This window comes from Xiphophorus couchianus, chromosome 6, assembly GCF_001444195.1.
Source record: "Xiphophorus couchianus chromosome 6, X_couchianus-1.0, whole genome shotgun sequence".
Classification (NCBI taxonomy): Eukaryota; Metazoa; Chordata; class Actinopteri; order Cyprinodontiformes; family Poeciliidae; genus Xiphophorus; species Xiphophorus couchianus.
The window spans coordinates 27,165,514-27,192,342 of record NC_040233.1 but is presented as its reverse complement, the minus strand read 5'-3'; the positions used below and the strand labels follow the sequence as shown (position 1 = coordinate 27,192,342).

Below are 26,829 nucleotides of genomic sequence, written 5' to 3'. Positions count from 1 at the left end.
AAAAAATGCACACATCCTATCTTCTTCTTCACTTTTGGCTTAATTACTGCTCTGACTTTGTTGGTCTTTCAACAAATGGCCTTTTTTTGAGTCTATCAACTAAATTAGCTGATAATTATTTGAAAAATAACCATCAATCCAATTTCTTTTCTGCCGTAGTTGACTGTTTTCACTCTGATTCCAGAAGACGTTTGTTGTAGTATTGTATGCAATAAAAATAACTACCCTGGTGTTTCTCAGTTCATACCAAGCCTCTGATTGCTCCTGATGTTTGCACACCAGCAGATTAGTCCAGATTCAGCTGTTTGCAGTCGCTGCTCTTATCTTGGCGGTGCTTCATCAGCTGCTCTGGGATGACACCGGCAGTAACTCGCCTCTGAATCACTCCAACAAAAACAGAACCGTCTCTCTCTCTGTCATCACGCCAGCCAACCTTTTCACCCTCGTTGAGGAATAGGAACATTTAAAATCTCTAAAGGTCAAGCAATGCCCGGTTTAAAAAAAAAAACAAAACAAAAAAAAAAACGCATCTGGTGATGTCAGCGGGGGGTTTCTATGGCAGCCGACTCGGACAGGAGCTGAAGCTTTAGCACAGCCTGCCGTGTGTGTGTCTGCCTGGCCTGGACCTGCTGGTGCAGCTTCCAGTTGGACTCGTCTGTCTTTCTATGGATCTGTTTCTTGTTTTGACTTGTTTCTCCTCCTGTAAGAGGAAACAGGTTTCACTGTGTTTTCGTTCTGCTCCCAGCAGCTAATTAGCGGAGTTAGTCCATTAAAAGACTCATGAGGGTTGAGCTGTAGCGTACGTAAAGGCTTCAGGTGAGCGCCTCAAAGCCCCATGGACGTCTCCGCTGTTTTCCCAGAGAATGACTCAGTGCAACGGTGACAAAAACAAAAGCAGACACGGATGCTGAACAGGAGGAGGCAGCCACTCAGCTTGTGCAACGTCAGCCTTGCCCACCAGGGCAGCCGAGCCTCTCTGCTGTCATCAGATTTGTTGAATCGACGGAGCAGCTCGGAGGAGACGGAATCAGAGGAGTCCGGCTAAAACTCAAAATCACACGGGGATGATCGGAGGTCTCATTCTGCCTGCATGTGGGAGCGTGTTTTTACTGAGTTCTAATCATGGATTGGATGGAGTGGAGCTTTTTACCACCTTCTACAGGAGGCTTCTGGCCTCCAGTGCCTGAGGAGTTAAATGATGCGCTGGCTCTCACCACGGCTCTGGGTTATGGTCTGTTTGCCTGCGAGGCGTGCAGGCTGAACTACTCCTTTAATCCTGTGAGTATTTCCAGTGGGTTTAGGCCACCAAGACCCTCAGAAATACTTTAATTTCTGCTTGTAATGCAAAAAAGTGAATGATTTCTAACGATATAAAAGTTCTTTACTTATTTAGAACCTAAATACAACTTTAAAACACCATTTAGGTGTTTAATTCAGTATAATATTTCTATTCATTTCTCCATTTTTTCCCTATAAAGGAGGGAAAAGGGTACTTCAGGATCGAACAAGACGTTGCAGAAGAGTGCGTCTATTCACCTGAAATCTGGAATAAACTTCCTTAAAACTGAAAAACGGCTAAAACACTGAGTTAAATTGACAGGTAGCAGTCAATTTAATAAGTTAACAGAGTTAACTTATTAAATTGAGATTTAAAACCCCTCCTGTTCAGAGTTGCGTTTGAACCATAACAACTGAAAATTGAATAACATATTTGATGTGTATCGAGGATTTTAACTATGGCACTTCACAAAATGTAATGTCTGCTCCTGATTTTCACAGTTGACTCTGTCATGTATTTATGATGATTTTGTTTTCATGATGTAAAGCACTTTGAACTGCCTTGTTGCTGAAATATGCTACACAAATAAAATTGATTGATTGATGATGAAAAAGAAATGTCAAACTCAGGTATCCTCCCATGACAAAGTAGGAATAGCAAAAAGTCTCTCTTGAATTTAAGCTCATAAAGTGAAAATCTATATTGAAATTCATCCTGTGAGGAGGAGGAAATAAATGGAATAGAATCAATAGCTGGAGCTTGGAGCAAACCGGCACCCCTGTCTGCTTGTAATTAACTCCAGGTGACAAAAACTATGATTTGACACGACAAAAGTCTGATGACATAGTAATTTCTGCTCCAGTTCTGACCAGTATTATTACTGGGCCTGCATAAATATGAAAATTTGGGCCAACATTGATAGCCGATATTAAGACGGGCTATTAGGCTTGTCATGATAACAAATTATGCTCAACAATAAATAGTTCCAGAAATTATTGCGATAACTGATAAAATTGTTGTTTTGAAACCATTTCTAAGTATATATAATAATAATGTAAATACAATCTCTCCAAATCAATGAACTTTAATATCTAAAAAACCTTCAGCACTGGAGCTATTGATGCCGATGTATCGTGGATCTCTAATTGTTACTCTGAACATTAATGTTAAGAGTTAATGTTCAGAAATAAATGTCTTTTACTTCTTCTGACAACATTACACTAGAATACTTTATATTTGACTTGGAGGGATTGGGCAAGTCTCACATTTATCCACATAATCTGAGTTTTGCTTGTGAGAATTAGGCGTATATCCCTCTGCTGGTTTAGAGTGGATCAATCAGGCTACGTAGATGTTGGTGCTGCATAAACAGGAAGTCCCCTTTAGCCTTCACCTTTAACTTCTTTTTCAGAAAAACCAAAAACCACTGCACACATTTTTGTTTTTGCAAAACTAAGGAAGTTATTTTGAATTTTGCCTGAACCCAGCTGCCTCTGGTTCTGTGGTCTGTTTCATTCTGGTCTGGTAACATGTGCGTGGGATCAGTCTCTGCAGATAGTGCTTGGTTAAATTTCATCTGAATCAAGAGTTACAGTTTCTTTTCTCTGTTGGATTATTTGTCACTAAACAGTCTTGGAAAAATTGCCCATGCCGGTGAACGATAAATCACTCCATGATGCCTCCCTGTCTCTGATTTATGTTTTATTCACTATTGTTTGCTGACGGTAAAATCAAGCTGGAATGTATTTAAAATAAACATTAATGGCAATAGTGTGAAGTATTTAGGTGCTATATAAATGTCTGTCACGATATTTGTTTCCTTCTTCATTTGTAGAGAAAATGGGTGAAAGTATTGTGAATGTAGGCCTGAAATAATTGTGATGAATCTATTGTTAAAATAATCATTAACCAATTTAGCTATCCATCGGTTAATCGTTAACTGGAGTGCACTCTAAAACATGCTATTTGCTGAAAGAACAGCAGCAGTTAAACCAAAACTGTACAAAAATTATATAGATTTTGCATTTAAGATAAAAACTCACCTTTTCTGAAAAATATTTTCTACCCAGAACTCCTCAGGTAGCAGTTTTAGCTTCATAAGTTCATAAAACTTCTATGAAGAAACTTTTACTATCCCGTTATTGATAAGTTGATCCCAAAAATAATCAACAGATCAGCCCTACACTGTATTGATGTGAAGTCAGTCAGAAAGGGTTGAGCTTTTCACACGATGGCTGCGGCCTTTGGCAGCCGTCTACCCATGCCTTCTGATGTTAGTTTTTAACTTTTGGTTCTTTGGATAAGCTCTATTGAAACAAATTTTGTTATGCTTCTTTGCGACGACAATAAAGGCTGATTCTGATGTTAGGATTGTTTTTAGCTTCACATGCATCCTTTGCTATAAATGACGAAGTGTACACTAGTGAAATACTGTTATTGTATTAGGTAATGCAATGTTTATTTTCCTAATTGTTTGTGCCTATTTTGAATTTTGAATTAGAATGGCTTAAGTGCTTAAATAAAAAATGATAAGAATGTGCCATCTTTTGATTTGATCACTTGCCAGAATAATTTGATTACTAAAATAATTGGCGGTTGCAGCGTTAGAATGGAGATTTTCCCGTTTCAGCCAGCAGCTGTTTGTGTGTCTGTGGTTTGAGGTTCCCTCTGCTCTTGTGCAATTTCCTTTGTATTGTGGGAGGGTTTTTCATTTTAAATTTATTTCCAAGTTTGAGCTTTCCTGAGTGCCTTACATCAGTTTTATTGTTAATTTCAGAAGCAATCTCCATTAAACAGAGTGAAAACTAGAGTTGGCAAACCACAGATCTATGTTGCTTCAGCACAAACCTTGGCTTCTCTGACCGGACCGTGTTGTTGTTTTTCTCCCAGGAATCAGCCAAGGTTTCAGACCTCAACCCCAATGCGAAGGCATGGGCCAACCACATGTTTAGCCTGGACACCAGCGGGACTGCTGACACCACCACTCAATCATGGAAGGAAGGCTGCGATAGTTCGGCCGACCCCGGCCCAGAAGGTCAGTTGCCCGTTTGGGACACACATGCAGACCACTTCCAATCTTACAATCAACTCTTTTAGCTACCATGATATGGAAGACCAAAACTGACATAATTGAAAATAAAACCTTAAATGCATATTTAAGGAAAAGGATAAACAAAATATATATACAAAGGGATAAGTAATAGAAAATACTCAAATTCCTGTAAAATAGAATTTAAATATCCTTTATTGTTCCACACTGGGGAAATGCAGTTCACACAAAACATCCAAAAGTGTTAAAAAATATATTTAAAAAATTTATAAAAATAGAGCATTTATCAGAAATAGAAACATACTCGCTATCCAAGGGATGTACAACTCGTTAGGATTAGGCTCTTTTCATTAAGCAATAAATCAACTGCATGAGAAATTAAAACAAACTCAACAGTTTCTATTTGTATGATTTATCGTTTTTCTCTTTTCTCTCTTTTTACCAAAAACTGGATGACAAAACTCTTCAGTTTGGTGCTTTAGTCTCGTCTAGCCCTTTTTTTTGAAGAATAATTTTGTTCACACAGACTTCATAGTTATTTGTTGTTTGTTTATTTATTTTGGATATTTAAAATATTAAATGTACATTACTATTTAAAGTTTATTGATCTTTGAGAATGCCATTAACATTATAATACTTGAAAATGTTCTCAAAACCGATTTTTTTTATCATAATAACTTCTAGAACAATTTATCTTCCAGCAAAATATGTTATCATGACAGATCTAAATATGACTCCTTTTCATTTTTTATGTACTTAATGTGGATGTGTTTTGAACATTAAAAAGTTAACAGACTATTTACAATGCAGTACATCAGTGCAGTGCAGACAAACAGATGCGTAATAACGGCAAAAATGTGATTTAAAAATGAGCAAAAAGACAGTAAATTGTTCAAATACCAGCAGGGATGCCGTTGAGTTTGTTGGGAGCAGTGATGGTTATAAAGTCTGATAACCACTGGGAGGAAGGATCTGTATTAACGCTCCTTTGCGCACAAAGGATGCAACAGTCTGTTGTTGCTCTTCAGTTCAGCAGTCTAAAATGTTTTTGAAGCCAAATTACAGCAATAGCTTCAGATTGGTTAGGAAATGAAACAAGCTAAACCATTTATGGCAGAATCGTATAGCTGAGCCCAAACAGGCTAAACTTTCTGATGAGTAAAAAAAAAAAGAAAACAACCTTCAGGTTTATTAAAGACTTTTCCTTCAGGCTGATTCCTTGGAGCTATTTTTAGGTGTCAGTTGGAGGCATTTTAAGAGTTGTGCCACTGAACACTGAGGGCGAGTCTTTTCATCTTGAAACTCTGACGTCTCATTTGCATGTGGGTATTAAAGCTACACTATCAGCTCATTCACAACAAGCTATTTTTACTCTCCTGTTTGCCACACATCACATTTTTCATGTGTGAAACACGTCTTTAATCATTCATACCCAATTTAATATGATGCATTAATATATTCTATCCACTGTTCCCTGAATGTAACTGATTAACGTCCAGCGCAGAAGCAACAAGGATATGGTTCGGAAACCGAAAGCAACGATTAGCTCTGCTCTCACTTTATTTCATACAAACGAGGATATTTTATAGAAAATGTAATCCAACTGACAGTGTATTTGTGACTGTTTATGCGTCTTTAAAAAACTTAGAAAGTATATTAATAGCTGTTCATGAACCTTTGTATTGGAGATTTAGTTTCAAAATGGAACTAAAGAGTAAATTTAAAGAACTGAAGTGAGTCTGAACCACATCCTGATATCACAGCTTTTCCACCAATATAAAGAAAAGCTGAAGTCATTGTTTCCATGTTGCTCAGCTTCTGCCTGTTTACTTATTGACTTGTTTTTGTGGCTGTGTTAAAAATCATTCTCTTCCAGACATTTAAATAATTTTCTTCAGTTTACAGAATGAAGTTTCTGCATGTTTTTAGCGTAAATGCTGCACTTTTATGTGCTATAAAAGCATGAGCAGTGGTTTACCTTTAATGGCTGAACTGCTGCTGCAGAGCAGGTAATTGCAGGTTTATTACCTGTAAAAACCAGTATGTTGTTTGGAAGCACAGTGCATTTACCTCAGCCATTACCTGCCAATCAAATGATGTGGAAGGCACTTTAATGTCATGGCTGATTTTTGTTTGTCTGCTTTTGCTGCTGTGTGGCAGATGATGTTTGAGACGGCTTGTGATGTTTTTATATATTGGAATAGAAAAGAAGTATGTTTGTCAGCAAAGTGACAGCCGACTACAAGCGCTTAGATTTACACAAAAAAATAAAAATAAAACATGGACCAAGAATAACCTACCGTACAGGAAGGGCAAATTTACTGCATTAGAAAATATTGTGCAGTTATTCAAAGTAGCATTTTCAGAGTCTAAAAAATGTGGAACTGAAAAGCATAATTTAAAGATGCAACACATGATCTTGTATATTTGTGCATAAGAACAACAGATTATTTACAAGAAGTGAAACAGAACTTCTTGTAAGTGGAATGTTGTTTGAAATGCGGGAAAACTGCAAATACAAGCAGGGATTTAAACATTTCTTGAGTTTGTTGGAAGTATTGTTGGTTTTAGAGTCTTAGCAGCTGCTGTGAGGAAGGATTTACGATTTATGCTATTTTGTGCACTTAGGATGCAGCCTGAAGGAGCTCATGCATGGGGTTGGAGATTCATTAATTAACAGGCAATGTTTCAATATTTTATAGATTATTTTTCATATACACGTTAAAAGTGAAGAGATCTAAATTGAACTTTGAATTAAATCCTGCTGCTTTTATTCTCATCAACATGTTTTGGTATCCCAAACTGATCTAAAACAGAAATGGGAAAAAGGTTATGTGGCCTGTTTGTGAAACGTCTGGAAAATAATAATGTTGAAAATTAAACTACCCAGTAAATATATTTGTTTTCTTTTTTTTTCTTTTCTAAATGCTGGTCCTAGACGACATGCTTTTGGTACCAAGTTGATTGCCCGTTACCTTAGGTTTCCAAACCAGATTTCTTATCTCAAATTAGCTGCCTTTTAGTCCTTGACTGTTTTATTTAAGATCTCTGCAGAGGGAGAATGAGTTAGAGCTGGACAATATGGCTGAAAATCTATCACAATACAAGTGTTTCATATTGGCCAATACAATAATTATTGGTTAGTGTTTTGTTTTAAATATTTAAAATACTGTCAAACTAGTGGCCTGACATTTTCTATTCTTATTCCACTCTGTTGTTTATTATTTTTAAGCAGTTAACCATAAACTGCTGCGCTAGTTACTCAAAAGGTTGTTGCTTGGCAACCAAAGAATCAGTAAGTTGCTAGGCAACCAAAGAGCGAGAGGTAGTTGAAGCCACCAACCTAGCTTAGAGGTTGAGCGACTGAAGTATTTCCTATATCTCTCAGAATTCTGTGCGGTTCTGGATCGGAGTTCAGTGAAATCATTGAACATTCTATCAGATGTATTATCTATTGATTGATTACGTCTATTGCCATGTATATTGTTATTGATTTATTGTCCAGCTCTGCATTGAGTTTAAAGAAGTGTATTATAGTGAATTTTATTGACTGATAATGGAGTTTTAGGGATTTGATGGTTAATAGTAACAAATATTTTTCAGTATTTGACCTGATCAGAACCAATCAAGGGAAATCTTCTCTTCATCTCTTAATTTGTTTATGTTACTCATGCATTATTTATTCTCACATTATGTAATTTTTCATCCTTTTATTTAATTTTTTAGGCAAAGGTTAGACCAATTAGCTAATGTGCCAAAGTGAAGCTGATGGAGCTCAGATGCAAACAGGCTGGTGATGAATCATTATCTTATTGCCTGTGTTGTCAATAATTGATGCCCTTGTTGATTGCCAGGCTTTGAAGCCAGTGAGGACAAAGCTTACAAGGAGCCTGAGCTAGCTGACCCAGATGAGCCTCCACCAGAACCAGTAATGCTGGCAGAGCCGGCCCCGGTTGCCACCGTCACACTGGAGGGCCCCGAGCCCGCCTACCCAGGGTACCCCGACCCTGGGCAGCCTGGGCACACAGGTGGGCTGGCTAGTGACTGGGCGGTTTGTGGGCTTTCACAGGTTACTTTACGTAAACCAGTTTGGAGTTAAACCCAGCAGGTGAGCTCCCTGGGAATGTGTGTTTTTTATTGTGAGGATTTAAGAGGTAATTATGCAGGGAAATGACCCGGGTTGTTGACGTGGACTCGGCCCACTTTGCTCCACCAGATAAATCATGAAGTAATTAGAGGTGAATCACCTATTCAGCCGTACCTGCAGTAGAGTTTTAATTCTGGGAATGAGATGGCTTCATCCAAGTAGAGCTCATCCTCCACTGGTTTTCATTTTCTGAGGAGGCAAGTGGCCACTTTAAAAGGTTTAATTCACAGCAGCATTAAAATTTGATGATCCACCCAGATTTTTCTCTCCAAGCGCTCTCTGTTTGAAATAAGCACAACAGTAACAGAGCCAAAAATGTTCTGCAGGTCACTTTGGGTGTTGATTGACAACAGATTCAAACTCTAAGCTAACATAACTGAACTGAAGAAACTGATTATATGTTTCATCCACAGCTGTATAGGCTTATAAAGGCAGCAGTAGGGAAGATTTTGCCAATTTCCTTTTTTCTTATTTCTGCATTAAATATTCATTGTTCTATTTTTCCTCCATTTATCTCACTTTTTGTTCAGTTTGTTTGTTTTGTACCAAGTTTTTAAAGATGTATTTATTATTTCTTGCTATTAAAATAATTTTTCTTTCCTGTCTTATCAACAGGCAGTGACTCTGACAACACCCAGGAGGGCTTAAGAGAGAACCTGAAGAAGACCCTGGAGTTCTGCCTGTCCCGGTGAGTCCAACTTCTCATCCATAAGCTACTTTTGGTTCTTGACAGGTTCTATAAACTTGGTTTCTATGCATCCTTAAGTCTTGCATATCTAAAACTAAGGTCTTAAAGTGTCTTAAATTGATTTAAAAAATGTAAGTTGACCTAAATAAGTAAATCACAGGTCTTAAATATTGTTGTGGCAGGACTATTTACTCTTGTATATCCTATGTAGTTTATTTTTCTTGAGGCTACCAGTAACTAGCTGCTAATGTGCCCTTACTATCTTGCAAGGTAGCTTTTTGCATCTATCATGGGTAAGTGTAAATTCAAACAGGTTCCTATTTAATTGTAAGCCTTCTAGTAAAATCCTAGTTAAAACTCAGTTCAGTCAAGTTCAATTTATTGGGCCAATTTGTAAAGTTTTCTATCAGAAGAAGACGAGCAATTTTTCCTCCTGATCATGCATGTGGCGACAGTGGAAAGGAATCATCCCATTTTAGAATGAGGAAACTTCCAGCACAACTTGGATTTAGAGTAGAGATGTCTGCACATCCTTAAAATGTCTTAAATTAACATATCTAAAATTACAGCCTTAAAATGTCTCACATTCATTAAAAATCAATCGGTTGGCCTTAAATATGTTAATCGGAGGTCTTAAATTTTGTTGTAGCAGGACTATTTAATCTCATATGATGTAGTTAGTATGTAGTTTTCTTTCTTGTTGACCTTTACTGTTATGCAAAACTTTAAGAATGAGTTCACTGCGTTCTGTGACTCAAAGTGGTTTTGTCTACCTGTAAGTAGCTGCTAATATATCCCTATTAGTTATTTAGCTGGCTATTTATCTAGCAAGATATTAGCTTTTTATTGTCCATTACGTGAGAATTTATCGGCAGTTTGCTTACTTCTGTTGCCAACCCATACGATTTGAGATTTTCGTTTGTGCATTTCTGTCTTGATGAAAGTCTTAAATACCATTCATAACAGTCTTAAAAAGTTTTAAGTTTGAGTTTGTGAAACCCTGGAGTAAGTGATCACTTGCCATGACTTCCTATTGTTAGAAGAAAACACACAGGCGTGTTAGCAACGTTAGCTCTATTAGTTACTTCATCTTGGGGAGAAACTCAGTTGAACCGATGAGCTTTGAGTCTAAATTCGGCCATGAAACAAACTGGTGAAGTCAGAAATGGGGTTTATGGGCTCTGTGGAAAGTATCTGCTTTAAGTGAAGCTGTATGCTGCGTTGACCCACTTAAAATCTGTGACAGGTGATGATAAAACCCAACAGGAAGATGAGAGACGGTGAGCTCATGTTGTTTCTCTAATGTTAAGTCGTATTGATTATACTGTTTATTGGTTAAATGCATCCAGTTAGACCATAACTAGTGTTAGAGCTAGTAAGTGTTTAGTTGGCCTCTTCAGCCCCTGGTGAAACCTATTCTTTCTCTTTGGCCAATCTAACAGTTGATGCTCAGATAGCATCACTTTATTGGTACCAGAGCTTGTGATTGAATCAGAAAGAAGCGTTGCTAAGCTGACTTTAGCACCAGTATACCACTGGAATCATTCTGATAGAAAAGAAGACATTTTGGTCTCTATCAGCAGCTCAGTTGTGTGAAGTTACTTTTTAATCAGGTGTTATGCATAATTTTTTTTTTTTACCCCTCCAGGGGGTCTTTTGTGGGCTCTAGTGTCCCTTATCTGACAGTAGGCTGACAGGAAACGGGAAAGGAGAGGGGGGAAAATGTCGTCGGGTCCGGGAGTCGAACCTGCGAAGGCCGCGTCGAGGACTCAAGGCCTCCAAATATGGGTCACGCTAACCACTACGCCACCACGGCACGCCCCAGTGTTATGCATAATTAATAGCTTAATAGAACTTCAGTGCTTTAATTTTGATTAATTAATTACCAACATTTTCAAACTTTACTGAAGTTATTATTATTCATTTATTTATTTATTTAAAATATATATATGTATAAATGTTTCGGCCGAAACTTTTGTACATATATATTTGAGTTGGTGAAACCCTGGAACACAAACGACACCTGCCCACATCAGTGAACAGCAAAGCCATCTCTTTTGGTCTACTTGAGGTTATTTTTTCTTGGAAAAACAATTCGATTGTTTTTCCAATAAATATTGTTTTCATAAAAGGAATTGGCCGATCAGCGAAGCTATTCAAGCCTAAAACAGCATCTTAATTCTAAACATGTTGCAGCTAACGTCAGCATCCACAGCCCACATTTCTAAAAAAGGTGCATGAAAAACTGGAAAGCTGAATGGATAGAATAGCGCGGATGGTTGAATAACAGATTAAAACAATAAATATCTTTGTTGTTGAGCTCAAATGTCTATTTATGCAATGATTTAGCAACAAAAAACGTTTTTTTAATTGAAAAGGTTGATTGTTTTTTTGAGGTTTGATTAAAATACGATTAATTAATCACACACCCTGCTAATAACTCAATTAAAATTTTAATTAATTTGGTTAATGTTCCTAATTAAAGCCATCTATTTTTCCTCACTATCCACATTAACTGATCGCTGAATGTCGTCCACCTGTTTTCCTGTTGGAGCTTTAACAGTGAGCCAGTAGCTGTGGATGATTCATGAACCTCGAGAACAGCAGCTTTTGTGGTCCACAGTGGGGTCCCGTCGGTTTCCTTCCTTCTTGTGAAACTCTGTGGATTCGTGTTGCCACCGTCACAACACGACTGCATTCCGACACAGCAGTGTTTTTCCCGTGGCGGTTAAACCTCAGGGGCCCTCTGTAGTCTGCAAGATGTAAAGGTTATCAGCTGCTTGTGGCCTCCAAGGAGTACATCTGCTGGCAGCTCACAATATGTGCCGCCTGGCCAGCTGCATGCGTCAACACAAACAGAAACCCAGAAAACAGAAACGAATCTACGTCACTGTCTGCGTTAGACCTTTTACTTCTACCTCTATTCAGAAACTCCACACTTAAGCTTAATCAAGATGATTTAAGTCAGTGTCACTACAGACTTTTCTGCAAATGTGATGCAAGATTTAGGATGAAACCATCTGTACCAATACCATAGCTATGCCTGAATAACAGCTAAATATTCTGTCTCGACAGACTTAATCTTTTATCTTTTTATTTTTGCTTGGCCTGTCTTGATAACAAATTTCCTGGATGGTAAATTGCCCCAATAATTATTGTGATAAGTGATAATGTTCAAGTAATATATTGATAATGGCATAATGATGCAAGTTTACCCTCTCAAAGACCAGTAAACGTTTATTTTGTAAGAAAAACTTAACAATGGAACTGCAAGATATTTTAAATATCCAAAATTAAAACACAACCAAAGCTATAAATATAATGCAATATGAAGTCTTTGTAAACAAAATTGCCCTTCAAAAAATATGAATTAGAATGGATATGATTGAGCCCATTTTAATTTATAATTTGATTTTTTATTGCAACATTCTTAATCATTGCATTAATTAGTATTTACTCAAATTTATTTTAAATCTGAAGATCTCAGATAAATAACCAGGTGAAGCTTCTATTAAACATTTTCCATTAATAGTTTTACTCCAAAAAGACAGGAAAATTATTGTGCATGTTTTAAATTATTGCCAACAGAATTAATAAAAGTTTACTAGAGAATCAAAGAGTTACTGTAGATGGTGATGGCTGTTGGCAGGAAAGGTCTTCTGCAGCAGTCTGTATTACAGTGAATTTGAAGAAGCCTCTGACTGAAGTTACTCCGTTTTCCCAAGACAGTATCATGAAGAGGATGGTCAGGGTTGTCCATAATTTTCTGTATTTTATGAATAAAACAAAAATGATAAAATAAAATTAAAAGGATAAAAATAAAAGAATAAAAAATAATAAAACAAAAGAAATATTCTTTGCATCATCAGATTCCACATTCTCTAATCTAAGAAGGCTGAAAAAACTTCTTATCTCCAACACAGGTTTTGTCTACAAAGCAGCCGAATGCAACCCAAAAACATTTGCATACCTGTCACTGGTCTATGTTCGCATCAAATTACATTTAAGTTCCTTCTGGATGTTCAGCTTTATTCATTCTTTATTCAGAGCTTTACTCTGCCATGCCATAAGCTATACCACGATAAGTGCTGCTTTCACCGAACGTTATGAGTTAATTATTTATTTAGGCCTGAGTCTGGCCCCAAGTGAGGCTGGACTCTGTTTAGGCATCTGGTTGTCATTGTTCCTCTGTGGGCGTCAGGCATGGTCTGAATGAAAGGCCCGTTTCAGAGCCTTTAAACGCCTCTTCAGTGCTGCTACTCACAAGTCAAAACCTTACAAATTTAGATTGTTTTCCTCTTTTCTCATTGTTCTGTACACTTTTATTTATTTGTATACTTTGTTTTTATAAAGTTTATGGATGGACAGTTGCATGTTTGGACAGCTATTCCCTCTGGTTCTGGATGCTGTGCAGCTGGAAGGATTTTTGTTTTTACTTTCTTACTTTCAGACAGTTGTTGTGGTGCGTAACCATGGCAACAAGGGGCTGCGTTTACAACCGGGAGCAGCTGATTAGCATTTCAAATCATAGTAACTACTCCAACATCTCTTTCTAAATGGCTTTCTGATCGTACAGCCAGACAAAGAGGAGTAGCAAAAGAAAATGAGGTGGATTAGCAGAGCAAGCCAGCAACTGATGGTGTCATAGAGGACATTTTCTCTGAAATATCCTCTTAGCTGCCTGGAACTTGAGCTGTTAGCATGTCATGACAGTCATGTTATAAAGCAACAGTCTTCAGTCAGAAGCTTTGTTAGATTTGATGGAAGAATGTCTGCTACTGGACATCTTTACCATCCACAACGAGTTGGTCTAGTTACCTAGAAATTACTGATTACTTCTCTAAGAAAGTAATCTAATACTCATTTTCAGAAGTAATAAGTTACCTTAAAAATTACTTGATGATTCACTATCTGAATCAGTCTTTTTAAGCCTCCATCCTATCACAGTTAATCTTAGTCTTTTTAAAACTCTTCTTAATTTCACTCGTTTAACTTTATGGAAGTTGCATCAAGCAAAGATAAAATTAACTGCAATGAATTTGAAGAATTTTGTTGAACATTTAAGACTATCTAGTTCAAATTTCTCCACATTTTAAGAAAATAAACTCTTTTGTTAACCTCATATTCTGCATTTTTAAGATTCTTTTTCAAAACCCTTGACAGAAACCAGATGTGCGCTGCTTGGTTATGAAATACTAGTGGGTAATGATTTATGCAGAAACGGAGAGCTCCTGCATCACTTTCTGATTTCAGTCCTAACCCGTTTCTTCTCTCTCCGTCAGGGAGAACCTGGCCAGTGACATGTACCTCATCTCCCAGATGGACAGCGACCAGTACGTGCCAATCGTGACGGTGGCCAACCTTGACCACGTCAAGAAGCTCAGCACTGACGTGGAGCTGATAGTGGACATTTTACGATGTGAGTAGAAAACTCTTGTCATGTTGCTCACCTCCATGTTTAACCACCGGCTTTAAAACAAACAGCGTGACGTCAGTCAGCTGCAGCAACCGCTCAGGAAGTGGTTCACACTGATTTAGCTGGACTGATTATTAAGGTGCATTTGATTTAAACGCAGACTTCATTTACAGCCTAATTTGAAGCTACTTGCTTTGTTTTGTTGCTCAATCATGTCCTTCCAACAGCTTGGATTTACATTTTTATTTAAATTAGAGAGCTGGCGCTGCTAAAGTGTTAAAATTAAATAAGATTTATTTTTTAAAGAAGAAATATATTGTTTTTAAAAAGGTTTATCATGCTGTCCGCCTGTCCATGTACATTCATGTCTGTGAGCCAAAATCTGCAAAATTAAAGTAATCAGATTAAAAACAAAAATGTTTTCTGATTAAATTTTCTTTTCAATAACTTAGGCATACAATATTTTAATTAAACAAGCTAGTCAGATATTTTTAAAGTAAATAAATTATTTTAAGTAAAAAAAACAAAAAAAAATCTTTCTCAGACTTTAACCCTAAAAAAAAAAAGTTTTTTAAAATGTCTTTTAAAATCAAAATCTGGTGTTAGAAAACAAGGCCTTTCAGCATGATATTGATCCAAACCCTATAGAATCAGTTCCTCGAGGATTTCACCATCGCTTTTAATTACTGTTTTGTAGTCAAACTATCTGATCTTGTGGCACTACTTCAGAAATATTTGCAAGAAATTTTGTGATATTTGGCCATATCAATCACGACCTATAACTTAGCATCAAGTAAGACTGAGACAGTGGAGTCGTAGAAGAAATACTGCCACCTGCAGGTGGGAGTTATAGCATCACTTACAGCCACTGTTTGACCATTTTGGCTGAAACTTTGCTAGAAACTTGCACAAAAACTGGATGATAAGAGCATCAAACTGAGGAAGGTGGAGAACCAGAACATGCAAGTTACTCAGAAAAGATTTGAGATTCAAACCAGACTTTAGTCCAGGACCATTTAGTCCAAAGCACCAGAGGATTTAAAAAAAATGTCTACTAATTGATTTTTAAAAACTTCTCTATGTCGTCCTGCAGCGTTGCCATTGGTCCAGGTGGACGAGAAGGGGGAGAAGGTGCGACCCAATCAGAACCGCTGCATCGTGATCCTCCGAGAGGTTCCAGAGAGCACGCCTATAGAGGTCAGTGTCGGCCAGATTAAACACAGCCTGATGGGATATTTTCATTATTCACACAGATCTCTTTCCGTCTGTTTACAATATTTTCATGATCTTGATTGTTTTTACTCTGGATCACTGCGTTTTTCTGTTTTGGTTCTCCTCGGTGTGAATAACGTTCCCTCGTTGTTTCTCCAGGAAGTGGAAGCCCTTTTCAAAGGGAACAACTTACCCAAGTTTATCAACTGTGAATTTGCCTACAACGACAACTGGTTCATCACCTTCGAGTCAGAAGCAGATGCACAGCAGGTAACCAGCGTTTCCTCTCCAACCTGAGTCAGATCAATAAAGTCCCAAGAGAAACTGGGAATACAACTATCCATCTGTCTCTCTCTCTATCGCTCTTCCTCCTCTTTCTCTCGCTCTCTCTAAAAAATCTGAAACTGATTTACTTTTTTTATCCCATCATTTTTTTCTCCAAAGGCATATCAGTATCTTCGTGAAGAAGTGAAGACCTTCCAAGGGAAGCCAATTAAGGTATCTATCCGGCCATTTACAGCCTCTGAGGTGTCGTCACCTCTCTGTTTTTCACTCATTACTTCATGTTTTTAATTATGGAACCAGAACACAATTAAAAACATTGTGTTTTTCTGTTGTCAGAGCCTTGCTGTTGTTTTCTTTTTATTTAAAAGGATGCCTAGATGTCAGTCCTGTTATATAATTAATTAGTTCTGTTTATTTAGAAATAAACTAATCTCCACTGAGCAGTGAGCTGACTGGCTTCAATAAATCCTTTGATTTATAAAAGCTAACATCTGTTTTAGATCTTCATCAACTTTTCATGCAGCATGTTTGCAGCAGAGTAAACATCCATATTTAATAACCCGGGATGCTGTTAGGAGAAATCACCGCAGATATGAGTGCTTGTACTTCTATTTTCAGTTGATCTAAACACAGATTTTATTTTATTTATTTTCTGCACACGCCTTCACCAGTTTATGAAATATTATGTCGATTTAAATTTGTCCACATACAGTGGTGTGAAAAAGTTTGTCTTCTCCTTCATTTCCTATTTTTTGCATGTTTTTTCACATTTCAGCGTTTTAGGGCATCAGAACAATTAAAATATATCAGTCAAGTTATATCAGTTGACGGATATTTACATTGTTTTAAACTTCTGAAACACTGAACATTGCAAAAATATAGATATAAGAGCTTGTTGTAAGTCAACAATTATTTAATTTTGATGAAAGATTGCTATTTCCATTGTCAGATTATTTCACTTATAATATGGGAAAATGTCTTGTTACAAGTGAAATAATCTACCAATAGAACTAGTACTTTTTCATCAATATTATGAGCAGAAAAATTCACACTATGATTTTTTTGCTTACATTGCTCAGTAAAAAAATATTAAATAGAAACTTCTCTGAAGCTGAATTTTATTAAAGTTATAGCTCTCGACAAAAATGAACCCTGATTCATTCCAATCACCCTTAAATTCAATAAATACAGATATAAATTACCTTTCAGATCAATTCGAGGTCAAATTCAGCTCAAAATCAACTTTCCTTGTGATTACCGATATTTCTTGTTTTCTAAATCTAAGACTTTTCTCCCCGCCAGGCGAGGATAAAAGCGAAGGCAATCGCTATCAACACTTTCATGCCAAAGAACGGTTACCGGCCAGTGGAGGTGAATCCCTACGCTCAGCAGCAGCAGCAGCAGCAGCAGCAGCAGCGCTACACGTCCTACTACATCCCGCCTGTTTACAGCCCGCAGCAGCAGTTCCCTCTCTACAGCCTCATCACGCCGCAGGCCTGGTCCACCACGCACAGCTTCATCGACCCAGCGCTGGTACGCTTCGCAACACACACTGGATTACACACCATGGGCTTAAAGCGACTAACTGAAGTAAACTCTGTACCAGGATGATGATTTATTGGACCAATCTGAGGGGAAAACGATCATTCCAGACAGAATAATTCAGCTTTTATGGTTTGATTTGTTTCGAAAAGTGTGAATTTTTCTGTTTAAAAGTTCAGAAATGACTCCATCCAGTTCTGGATTAATAAAATTAATCACGATGTATTGATTATTGAAATAATTGTGAACTAATTTAGTAACTGATTGATCATTAACTTGAGTGTACAGACTCAAAAAAAAGCTAATTGTCAAAGGAGTTATTAAGCCAAAACGACTCAAAACAAAAACACATTTAAACAAAATAAAACATTTGACTGTAAAGATTTTCTACCCAGAACTCCTTAAGTGGCAGTTTTGGCTTCACTTGGCTCAAATTTGGTAAAATTTCTCCTATCAAGCATCTTTTTCAACCAATTAATCAGTTAATCCAAAAAATAACCCCTAGATTAGCCATGCACTGTATTAATGTTGAGTCAAGCTGAAAGAATGGTTCTTTTATCTTAAATGGAAAATCTTTGTCTTAATTTCTGCTCTGATTATGTTGTTCTTTCAACAAATGGCCTTCTTTGAGTCTGTATTCTCCAGTTAATGATGAATCAATCACTAAATTAGTTGACTGTTATTTCAACAATAAATTCATCGCGACTAATTGTTTCATCTTAGGTGGTTAAATGAAAAAAACTGCAGAATTTGGCCATTTTTCAACCGATTAATCATCAGAACAATCGATTAATCAATTACTAAAAGTAGTTGTTAGCTGCAGCTTTAACACAGTTCACTTCCTGTTCATGAAGCTGATAAATGAATGAATCTTCCAGGTCACCCCCTTTCACAACAACCAGTTCATCAACGGATTCACCACGTCACACAGCTTCAAACCAGCAACGTCGCCGCTCACCGTCAGACACTTCTCCCCCAGGAACAGGTTGGTCGGTCTCTCTGATGCCCAAAACAAAAACGTTTCCAGCACCAGAACCGTGCAATCATCACCTTCAACTTGATGTTTTCCGTTCAGGAATCACAGCAAACCCCACCTGAGGCCGAGCATCCCCACGGCGGACCGCAGCTCCGGCCTCCTGGACAACCCCAGCCTCTTCCCCGGCTTCGCCAGCGAGAGGCTGAACGGGGTCCGCAGCAGCCCGCCGGCCCGGCTCCCCTCAGGCCAGCCCAGAACCAGGCTGCCCTCCACCGCCGCCTTCCCCCGCCGCGATGCCGCCGGCACCGGCCGCGTCACCGAGCCGCTAATCCCAGATTATTCCCTCGGCCGGGGAAGGTGAGTCTGTTGTTCTGCAGGCGGTGTGATGCGTGCTTGTTTATTTAAAAAATTAAATCTTCAAAAACTAAAAATGCGATTAACCAATGAAATTTAACTAATCGCTAATATCTTATTCATTGGTAATGTTTGCTTAATTTCTAAAAATGTGATTTATTACCAAATGGTAATAAGTCACATTTTTTGATTGTTAAATTTGGTTAACATGTAAAATTAGATAAATTGAATAACTGATCATATTTGATTAATCGGTCAAATTAGATTAATCGCCCGCCCGGTCAGGTTTGAAGTGAAGTTTTGTAAATTCCGTTCTTAAAGGAAAACTCTTTCTTCTTCCAGGAAAAAGAGGGATGAAAAGTTTACGGTAAGTGTTCCTCCTTCCTGTCGTCCATCAGAAAGGTTCTGATGTTGCTGTCTCCGGTTCTGAGTTTCTGTCCGTCTCCGTGCAGAGAGCGACGCCCCAGTCGCCGCCGCCCAAGCCCCCGTCTCCCAGCTTTGAGCTCGGCCTGTCCAGCTTCCCACCGCTGCCGGGCGCCGCTGGGCAGCTGAAGGCGGACGAGGCGTTTGACAGCCGGCTGGCGAGCAGCGTGGTGCTGGGACCCACGAAGGAGCGGGTGAGAACCGGACCTGCTAACCTGTCGGGTTTTATCCTGATCAGCGGAGGACCAGCGGTGGGTCCGAATCCTGCGAGGAACGCCACCATATTTAAAGGATCGAGGCGTTCCTCAGGGTTCACTACTTAAAACCCTGGAAAAGTTTGGAATTTGATTTAAGGTTTTCCTTCCTTCCTTCCTTCCTTGTTTACTTTTTTACTTCCTTCATTCGTTCCCTATTTGCTTATTTTTTCTTATTGCCTTTCTTCCTCCCATCCATCCTTCTTTTTTTATCCTTCCTTGTATCCTCTCTTCCTTCCTTCCTGTTTCTGCTGTTTCTAGAATATTTAAATCTCGATCTAGAAATATGGTCCATAGATTGAACTGTAAACTTTAGTTTCGAATGTGGGAAAATCAAATCTGGAGTTTTTTTTAATGAAAGAAATGTCGGAACCCTGATTCCCTACTCCAGTTTTTGGCCTGAAACACCGTAAACACGATGAACCGCGGAGCCTGAAGGTTTCTTACAGACTCTGATATTTTCCAGGAACTGTTCCTTTAACCAGATCTTTTTCTTCTTGTTCCAGACTGTGAATCCGGACCCCAGCGGCGGCACTGTTCCTCCAGCCGGGCCCAAAGAGCCTCTCCGGTCGTCTGCCTCCCCTCTGCCTCCCAGCTTCCAGCCCTCCCCCTCGACCCCGACCGCCCCCCCGACCTCCACGTCGACCCCCGGCACGCCGCTGAGCCCCGCCCCCTCGGCCTCGCTGTAAGAACCGCAGCGACGAAAACAACGGAGACGATTCTGAAGTCCAGACTTTATAAACTCTCAACTTCCTGTTTCTGTTTTCCAGGGAGGTGAAGGGGGCGGAGGCGAAGCCGAAAGAGGCGCCGCTATCGGTGGAGCGCGTTCCCGGCACGCTGTCCACCGCCAGCAAATCAGTGCAAGTCAACGGCGCCGCCACGGTCAGTATTGTCAATACGTTTTAAGTTTCACTTATCATCAAACTTGATATATTTATCAAGTTTATTCCTTTGACTTATTTATGTTCAAAACTACAACAGAATTTGGACGAAGTTTATAGGTTTCTACAAAATATTTTAATAAGATATTAAAATGATTTCTGTGCATTTTTCCTAGACAAAAATATAAGAACTTCATTTGCCAATCCGTACAGTTCCAGTTGCATTCTATCGCAAACCATTTATAATTTGTTTGGTCCTAAGTTAAAAGGAAATTTTGTTATTTTAAGGGCCAAAATTATAATAATTCATATAAAAAATTTAAATCAGGCAAAAGAAGATCAATTTCTTTCAATAAAAAACTGATGAAACTTTAACATAAACTGCAGGTGTTTTTCTGTCTGGTGAATTTTTGGTTAAAACATGTTTGTTCAGTGGGCAGAAAATCCAGAAATATTACTCAAGAAAGAAAAAAACACTTTACTTAAATGTAACTAGTTACTCTCCAACGTTCTGCCCCCAACGTTTTTTTGGTCTTAAATTTAATTCCATGTATCATTAAAAATGTTTTAAAAAGTCTTAAATCTGATTTGCTGAAACCTTTTTTCCGGCCGTCAGGAGCTGAGGAAGCCGTCCTACGCAGAGATCTGCCAGCGAGCAAAGGATGCCCCCACGCCGCTGCATTCAGCCCCCCTAAAGGAAGCCAAGCCAAGCTGCGCTTCCCCCGCAGGCGAGGAGAGGAAGTGCAGCGATGCCTCCTCTGCGCCGTCAGGGGAGCACAAACCCAGAGAGACTTACCACCCGCCCTCCAAAGCTGGGCCCGCCTCCACAGCTCGGCACCTGAAGGAGGGTCGGAGGCCGGTGGGGCGCTGGGCCTCGCCGCCCCCCCACCCAGGGAAACCCTCCAGCAGAGACGCCCACCACACCCCGCCCAAATCGCCGCAGTGAGGCGGACCCTCCTCCTCCTCCACTACGCTCCACAGAAGTCTAAAAAACGAGTCAGGGCTACTCCACTTCTCCCCCAGTATCACCAGTCGGCAACAAGCATAGAGGACGCCTTCTTCTCTGGATCAGGGCTTGCAGACATAAAGCACTTTACTGTGCATGTAGAGCTCTGTCTCTTCTTTTTCTTCTGCTTTTCTTCTTTTTCTAGTTTATTTATTTGATTTTTCAAATAATTTTCATTTATTTTCCCTCACTTCTCTGCAGCAGCCTGCCATTATGGCGGCACGGCCCAAACGGACTTCGTTGTGGGATTTCATCATCGATAAATTTCCCGACTTATTTACACTAACTTTCATTATTTTTCCATGAGCAGTTACAGTTTTCTGCCACTAGGGGTCACCCTTTTTTTATATATATTTTGCCCAGCCTGTAACGGCGGCAAACTGTCTCTGATTCAAACTTTTCTGCCGGAAAAAACTGGAAGAAATCTGTCGAAAATCCATTAGTTTTGATCCGAGTTGTTGGGAAACCACCTGGGAAAACTGTAACACTAGCTACCATCCAGGTGTCTGCAATTAATCGGAATATTTGAAAGATGGTGCTAGATTCCTGGAGTCAGTCTCTGCGATTTTTCTCAGTTTACATTTACAGATCTTTAATTAACACAAGAGAAGCAGGAGAGAATTGGGTCTTGATAGTTTTCTGGACGGCTTCTTAAGGATGATTTGTTTTTCCCGTTGAGGCGGTTGTTGCTCGTGAAGCGCTGGTTGGCGGATGGTGAATCCAGAAAGTGCGAAAAGCTGGAATGAACCTGGAATATTTTCAGGGAAGCGGAAGAGATTTGTGTTTGCTTGCATGTTGAAGAGGCAGAAGCAGGTCGGGTCGGTTTCTCCTGGTTTAGATTCGCTTAGGGTGGGAAGACTCTTCCTTAGATATCAACTTAAGCACACAGAGTTAGATTTTTTTCCTGGCCTCTTCTCTCTGGTTTTCCGCAAAAAGGAACCGGAATTTAAGCACAGAGAGGGAATTTTTGTGATTTTCATTAGATTTGTTTACTGTAGCAGCCACTCTGGCAAAATCTTTAAAATATTTAAATTTTTATGAGAAAATAAATATTTTTGTCTTTGCGGCCCCGTCCAGAAATAAGAACCACGTCTCGATCAAGTCTTCCTCCAACACAAAATCCCACTAAAGGAAAACCGGAGCCCATTTGGAAAAGGAAAAACCTTCTTTTTCATTAGTTTTTATGCTGCTTTTCATTTGGATACCTACTTTATTTCTTCTGTTTTTGTTTTGAAGGACTGAGATGCACTCGGATGGATTGATTTATTTTTTCCCTTATTGGTGGAAAATGATGAAAAAGTTTCCATATCCAGTTATTTATAAAGCAGAGCTGTTTTCTTTTCTTTTTAAGTGAGAAGATTTGGGGAATGAGAATCCATGTTGAAGTCTCTGCACACATAAAATGTAAAAAAAAAAAAAAAATCCATCCAGTGTTTGAAAAACTTGAATTTTATTTAAACTTGAAAAATAACTTTGCCTTAACTTTTATACAAGATGAGCATCGAGTTTTTATTTCTTCTCAAGAGGAAAAAAAAAATCCCCCCCGGATGTTAACGAGCTTAACGAAGCGACGCCGTGGAAAATATTTAGTCTTACTTTAGACAGAAAATCTGGCAGCGTTTACTTTTCTTTTCACTGATTTCTGTAAAAAATTGTACGAAAGACAAATGTTTTTGTTCTTACTTTAGTTCCAGGTTGTTTCTGTTTGTTTGGTTTCTTTTTGGAGGGGGGAATCGTTCTAAACCTTGTAAAAATGCAACTAGTCCAAACTGTATTAAAATGTGCACTTTGAAGTATGTGCTTTGCTTGTACAGTTGTAAATACTCAGAAAACTATAAGAGGTACCTTAAAATGATTATAAAAAATATATTGATCCTTGTTAACTATAATGTCGCTGGATGTAGGATATAAAAAAAACACACAAAACAAACAAAAGTGTTGTGCTTTTGGAAAATAATTCTTTTTAAAAAAATAATTAGTTTGCAGAGTTTGATTTCTGCTGAAATGTTTTGTTTTTCGTTGGGTTTTTGTCGTCTGGCATTCCATCTTTGTTGTCACCTTCGTCCCTCCTCTTCCTCCTCTCAAGCCGGCTTCTCTTTCACCGCATTCACAAAAAAAATCTCCCAACAAAAAAAAGCACTACATATTTATTTTTTTGACATCAACTGGAGCCACTATTGCAGAATCTGTCTAATCCAATATAATTAGATTTAATTTAGAAGAAAAAAAGTATTATGGCATCTGAACACTAAAACAACAAACTGCTTTTCTATGTATTGGTAAGTTTGCCATCATTAAAGAATGAGTTTTAGGTGCAGAAATGATCTAAAATATACAATTTGCTTGGAAATAAGACAAAAAATTTTTTGGGAAACTTCATGAAAAAGATGGATAATCATTTTATTGTTTAAAACATTAATAAGATCAGTTTTTGCTGAATGATGAATAAATTAAAGCATTAGCACAGTTGATTCATCTGGATCTGATGGAAGTCTTTTTTTTCCATATTTTCCAATCCTGAAATTTTTCCAGAAACCGTCGGGAACGTTACGGGAAAAACAGAAAATTTGAATCTGGTGAAAGAGAAACTCAACTCTTGGCTTTTAAAGAGTGGTGCTTGATCCCCCAAATCAAATTATGTTTGTTTAATTTTTTTTTTTTTACACCATCTGTTTGTACAGCAGGTGGCGCTACAGAGTCGATTCAGAAGTTCTGGGGTTTTGATTTGCTGAAGGATAAAAACTTTTGTGTGACACAAAGAAAAATATCCAACTTTTTGTGCGTTTTCTGGAGTTTTTCCCCTTCTTTCTCGTTCTCCTGATAAATGTACAAAAAGATAAAATTTTCAGGCTTCAAGGCTCAACTGGAATCACTGATTAGTTTGTTTTGGGGTTTTTTTCTTCACCGATGCCATCACACAGGCCTGCTGTTCATTTCCTGACTGAGCTGAAAACGTCTCACGATGATTATGTTGACGAGCCGAGGAGTGTCTGGTTGCATGTTTCGGAGAACAAAACCAGAGGAATCCGGACTGATGAGGAAAAAAACCAACCTCTGGACCTGGAAGAAAAAAAAAGCTTCATATCGATCTTCTCATCTCTGTTCTCACGGTGCCATTCTTCGTTTGGGTTTCTCTCTCGCTCTCTGGTTGCATATCTGACTTTATCAAAGACGCGACAAAGAGAACGCGACGTCGGACTGCTTAATCGGCTCACTGTGGTCTAACTCATTAACTCTTCCTGAGCTAACAGCTGTGGACAATCGGGGGCTCGGGACTTTTACCCCAGTGGGTCAAAGGTCGCAGCAAAGAGGGCTTCTTTCTTTTTGTTTTGTTTTTATTTTCTGGGGTTTGTTTTGTTTTTTTTCTTCCATTGAGACTGGAATCAAGCGTACATGTCGGCTCTAGATAATTTAAGTTACTCTTGTGTCATGATGTAAAACTGTCTAATTTGGAGAAAAAAATGTAGCTTACTGAAAAATAAAGATTTAGGCACTGTTGAAGAGCCAATGTCGTCGTCGTCTTCTCTGTAGAACCAGTTTTCTTGATATTACTTTTACAAACATTTTGAAAAAATCTGATTTGCTCTGGAAATAAGAAGTCGCATAACAAATAGTAAGGAGAAAAATCACAATTTTCAATTTTTTTATGAATAAAAAGCTGAAAAGTGTGGCTTGCACCTGTATTCAGCCCCATTGGATGAATTGTCTTGGGAGTAAATCTCTGAAATTTTCTTCCGTTCTTTAAAAAATTAATTGAGATTGAATGCAGGATTAATTTTCAAGTCTGGACTTTGAGTAGGCCATTCTAACAGCTAAATGTCAATCAATCAATATAGTTTCATATTTTTTGTTTGAAAGATGTGAGGTTTGCCTAATTTTGACAGCTACCTTGACAGCAACAACAGCAGGGAATCCAACATCTCACCAACTACAGGACCAACCTCGCAGCTGCGGAAGGCGACGCCACGCTGGCAGAGGAGCTGAACCTCTTCTTTGCCCGCTTTGAGGTGAAGCCAACAGAGGCAGCCACACTACACCACACCCCTCGTTGTAGAGGAGCAGGAGGTGAGGCGCACACTGCGGGCCGTCAACCCAAGGAAGGCTGCTGGACCTGATGGCGTCCCTGGACGTGTCCTGAAAGACTGCACCGATTAGCTGGCTGGAGTCTTCACCAGGATCTTCAACCAGTCCCTAGCCCTGTCTACAGTCCCATCCTGCCTGAAATCTTCCACCATAGTCCCCATACCCAAGAAACCTCACATCTCCTGCCTCAACGACTACCGGCCAGTGGCACTAACCCCTGTGGTGACGAAGTGTTTTGAAAAACTGGTCCGGGGTCACATCACAGCACTTCTCCCTCCTGGCTTTGACCACCACCAGTTCGCCTACAGAGCCAACAGATCCACAGAGGACGCTGTGATCACGGCCCTCCATGCTGCTCTGTCACATCTGGAGCAGCAGGGGAGCTATGTGCGGATGCTCTTTGTAGACTACAGCTCTGCTTTTAATACCATCCTCCCTCACAGACTGGTGGACAAACTGGGGGACCTGGGCCTCCCTCACTCCACCTGCATGTGGATTCTGAGCTTCCTGACCAACCGACAGCAGAGAGTTAGGGTGGGAAAACATACATCCACTGCCCTCAGCCTTAGTACTGGCTCTCCACAGGGCTGTGTGCTGAGCCCCCTGCTCTATTGTCTGTACACATACGACTGCACCTCTGCCCACCACAGCAACACCATCATCAAGTTTGCTGATGACACCACAGTGGTGGGGCTCATCTCAGGAGGCGACGAGTCCGCCTACAGGGGTGAGGTGGAGCGGCTGTTGCAGTGGTGCAGGGAGAACAATCTGCTCCTCAACAACTCAAAGACAAAAGAACTCATAATAGATTACAGGAGGAATAAAACGGACATTACACCACTAACCATTGGGGGAAAATGTGTGGAGAGGGTAGCTGATTTCCGTTTCCTGGGGGTCCACATTGAGCAGGGCCTCACATGGAACATGAACACCTTGGAGCTGATAAAAAAGGCCCAGCAAAGACTGAACTTCCTGAGGGTTCTCAGGAGGAACAACATCAAGGAGAAGCTGCTGGTGTCCTTCTACAAGTGCTCCATAGAGAGCATACTGACCTACTGTATCTGCGTCTGGTATAACAGCAGCACTACGGCTCAAAGGAAAGCTCTCCAAAGGGTTGTGAATACAGCCCAAAAAATCATTGGCTGCCCTCTCCCCTCACTGGAGGGCCTGCACAGTGACCGCTGTCTAAGAAAAGCACAACACATCACAAAGGGCACTTCTCACCCCGGACCTT

At 39.3% G+C, this 26,829-nt stretch overlaps 1 protein-coding gene across 3 annotated transcripts in view; it reads left to right on the top strand.

Moving 5' to 3' along the window:
* The window catches only part of larp4b (La ribonucleoprotein 4B), a 35,844-nt gene extending 10,824 nt beyond the window's left edge, over positions 1-25,020 (top strand). The window contains exons 1-16 of one of the 3 annotated variants that reach the window (XM_028020187.1): positions 628-1,278; positions 4,169-4,313; positions 8,183-8,356; positions 9,091-9,163; positions 14,446-14,582; positions 15,673-15,776; positions 15,951-16,061; positions 16,236-16,289; positions 17,379-17,609; positions 18,497-18,603; positions 18,694-18,951; positions 19,291-19,315; positions 19,401-19,565; positions 20,132-20,310; positions 20,396-20,507; positions 21,123-25,020. In XM_028020187.1, the coding sequence (XP_027875988.1) occupies positions 1,123-1,278; positions 4,169-4,313; positions 8,183-8,356; positions 9,091-9,163; positions 14,446-14,582; positions 15,673-15,776; positions 15,951-16,061; positions 16,236-16,289; positions 17,379-17,609; positions 18,497-18,603; positions 18,694-18,951; positions 19,291-19,315; positions 19,401-19,565; positions 20,132-20,310; positions 20,396-20,507; positions 21,123-21,452 (2,361 nt within the window). In that variant the 5' untranslated portion in view covers positions 628-1,122 and the 3' untranslated portion in view covers positions 21,453-25,020. Of the gene's footprint in view, positions 1-624; positions 1,279-4,168; positions 4,314-8,182; positions 8,357-9,090; positions 9,164-14,445; positions 14,583-15,672; positions 15,777-15,950; positions 16,062-16,235; positions 16,290-17,378; positions 17,610-18,496; positions 18,604-18,693; positions 18,952-19,290; positions 19,316-19,400; positions 19,566-20,131; positions 20,311-20,395; positions 20,508-21,122 lie in introns of those variants that run through there. The other 2 variants (XM_028020188.1, XM_028020190.1) reach the window with 2 other exon arrangements.
* The last annotated feature ends 1,809 nt before the right edge of the window (positions 25,021-26,829 follow it).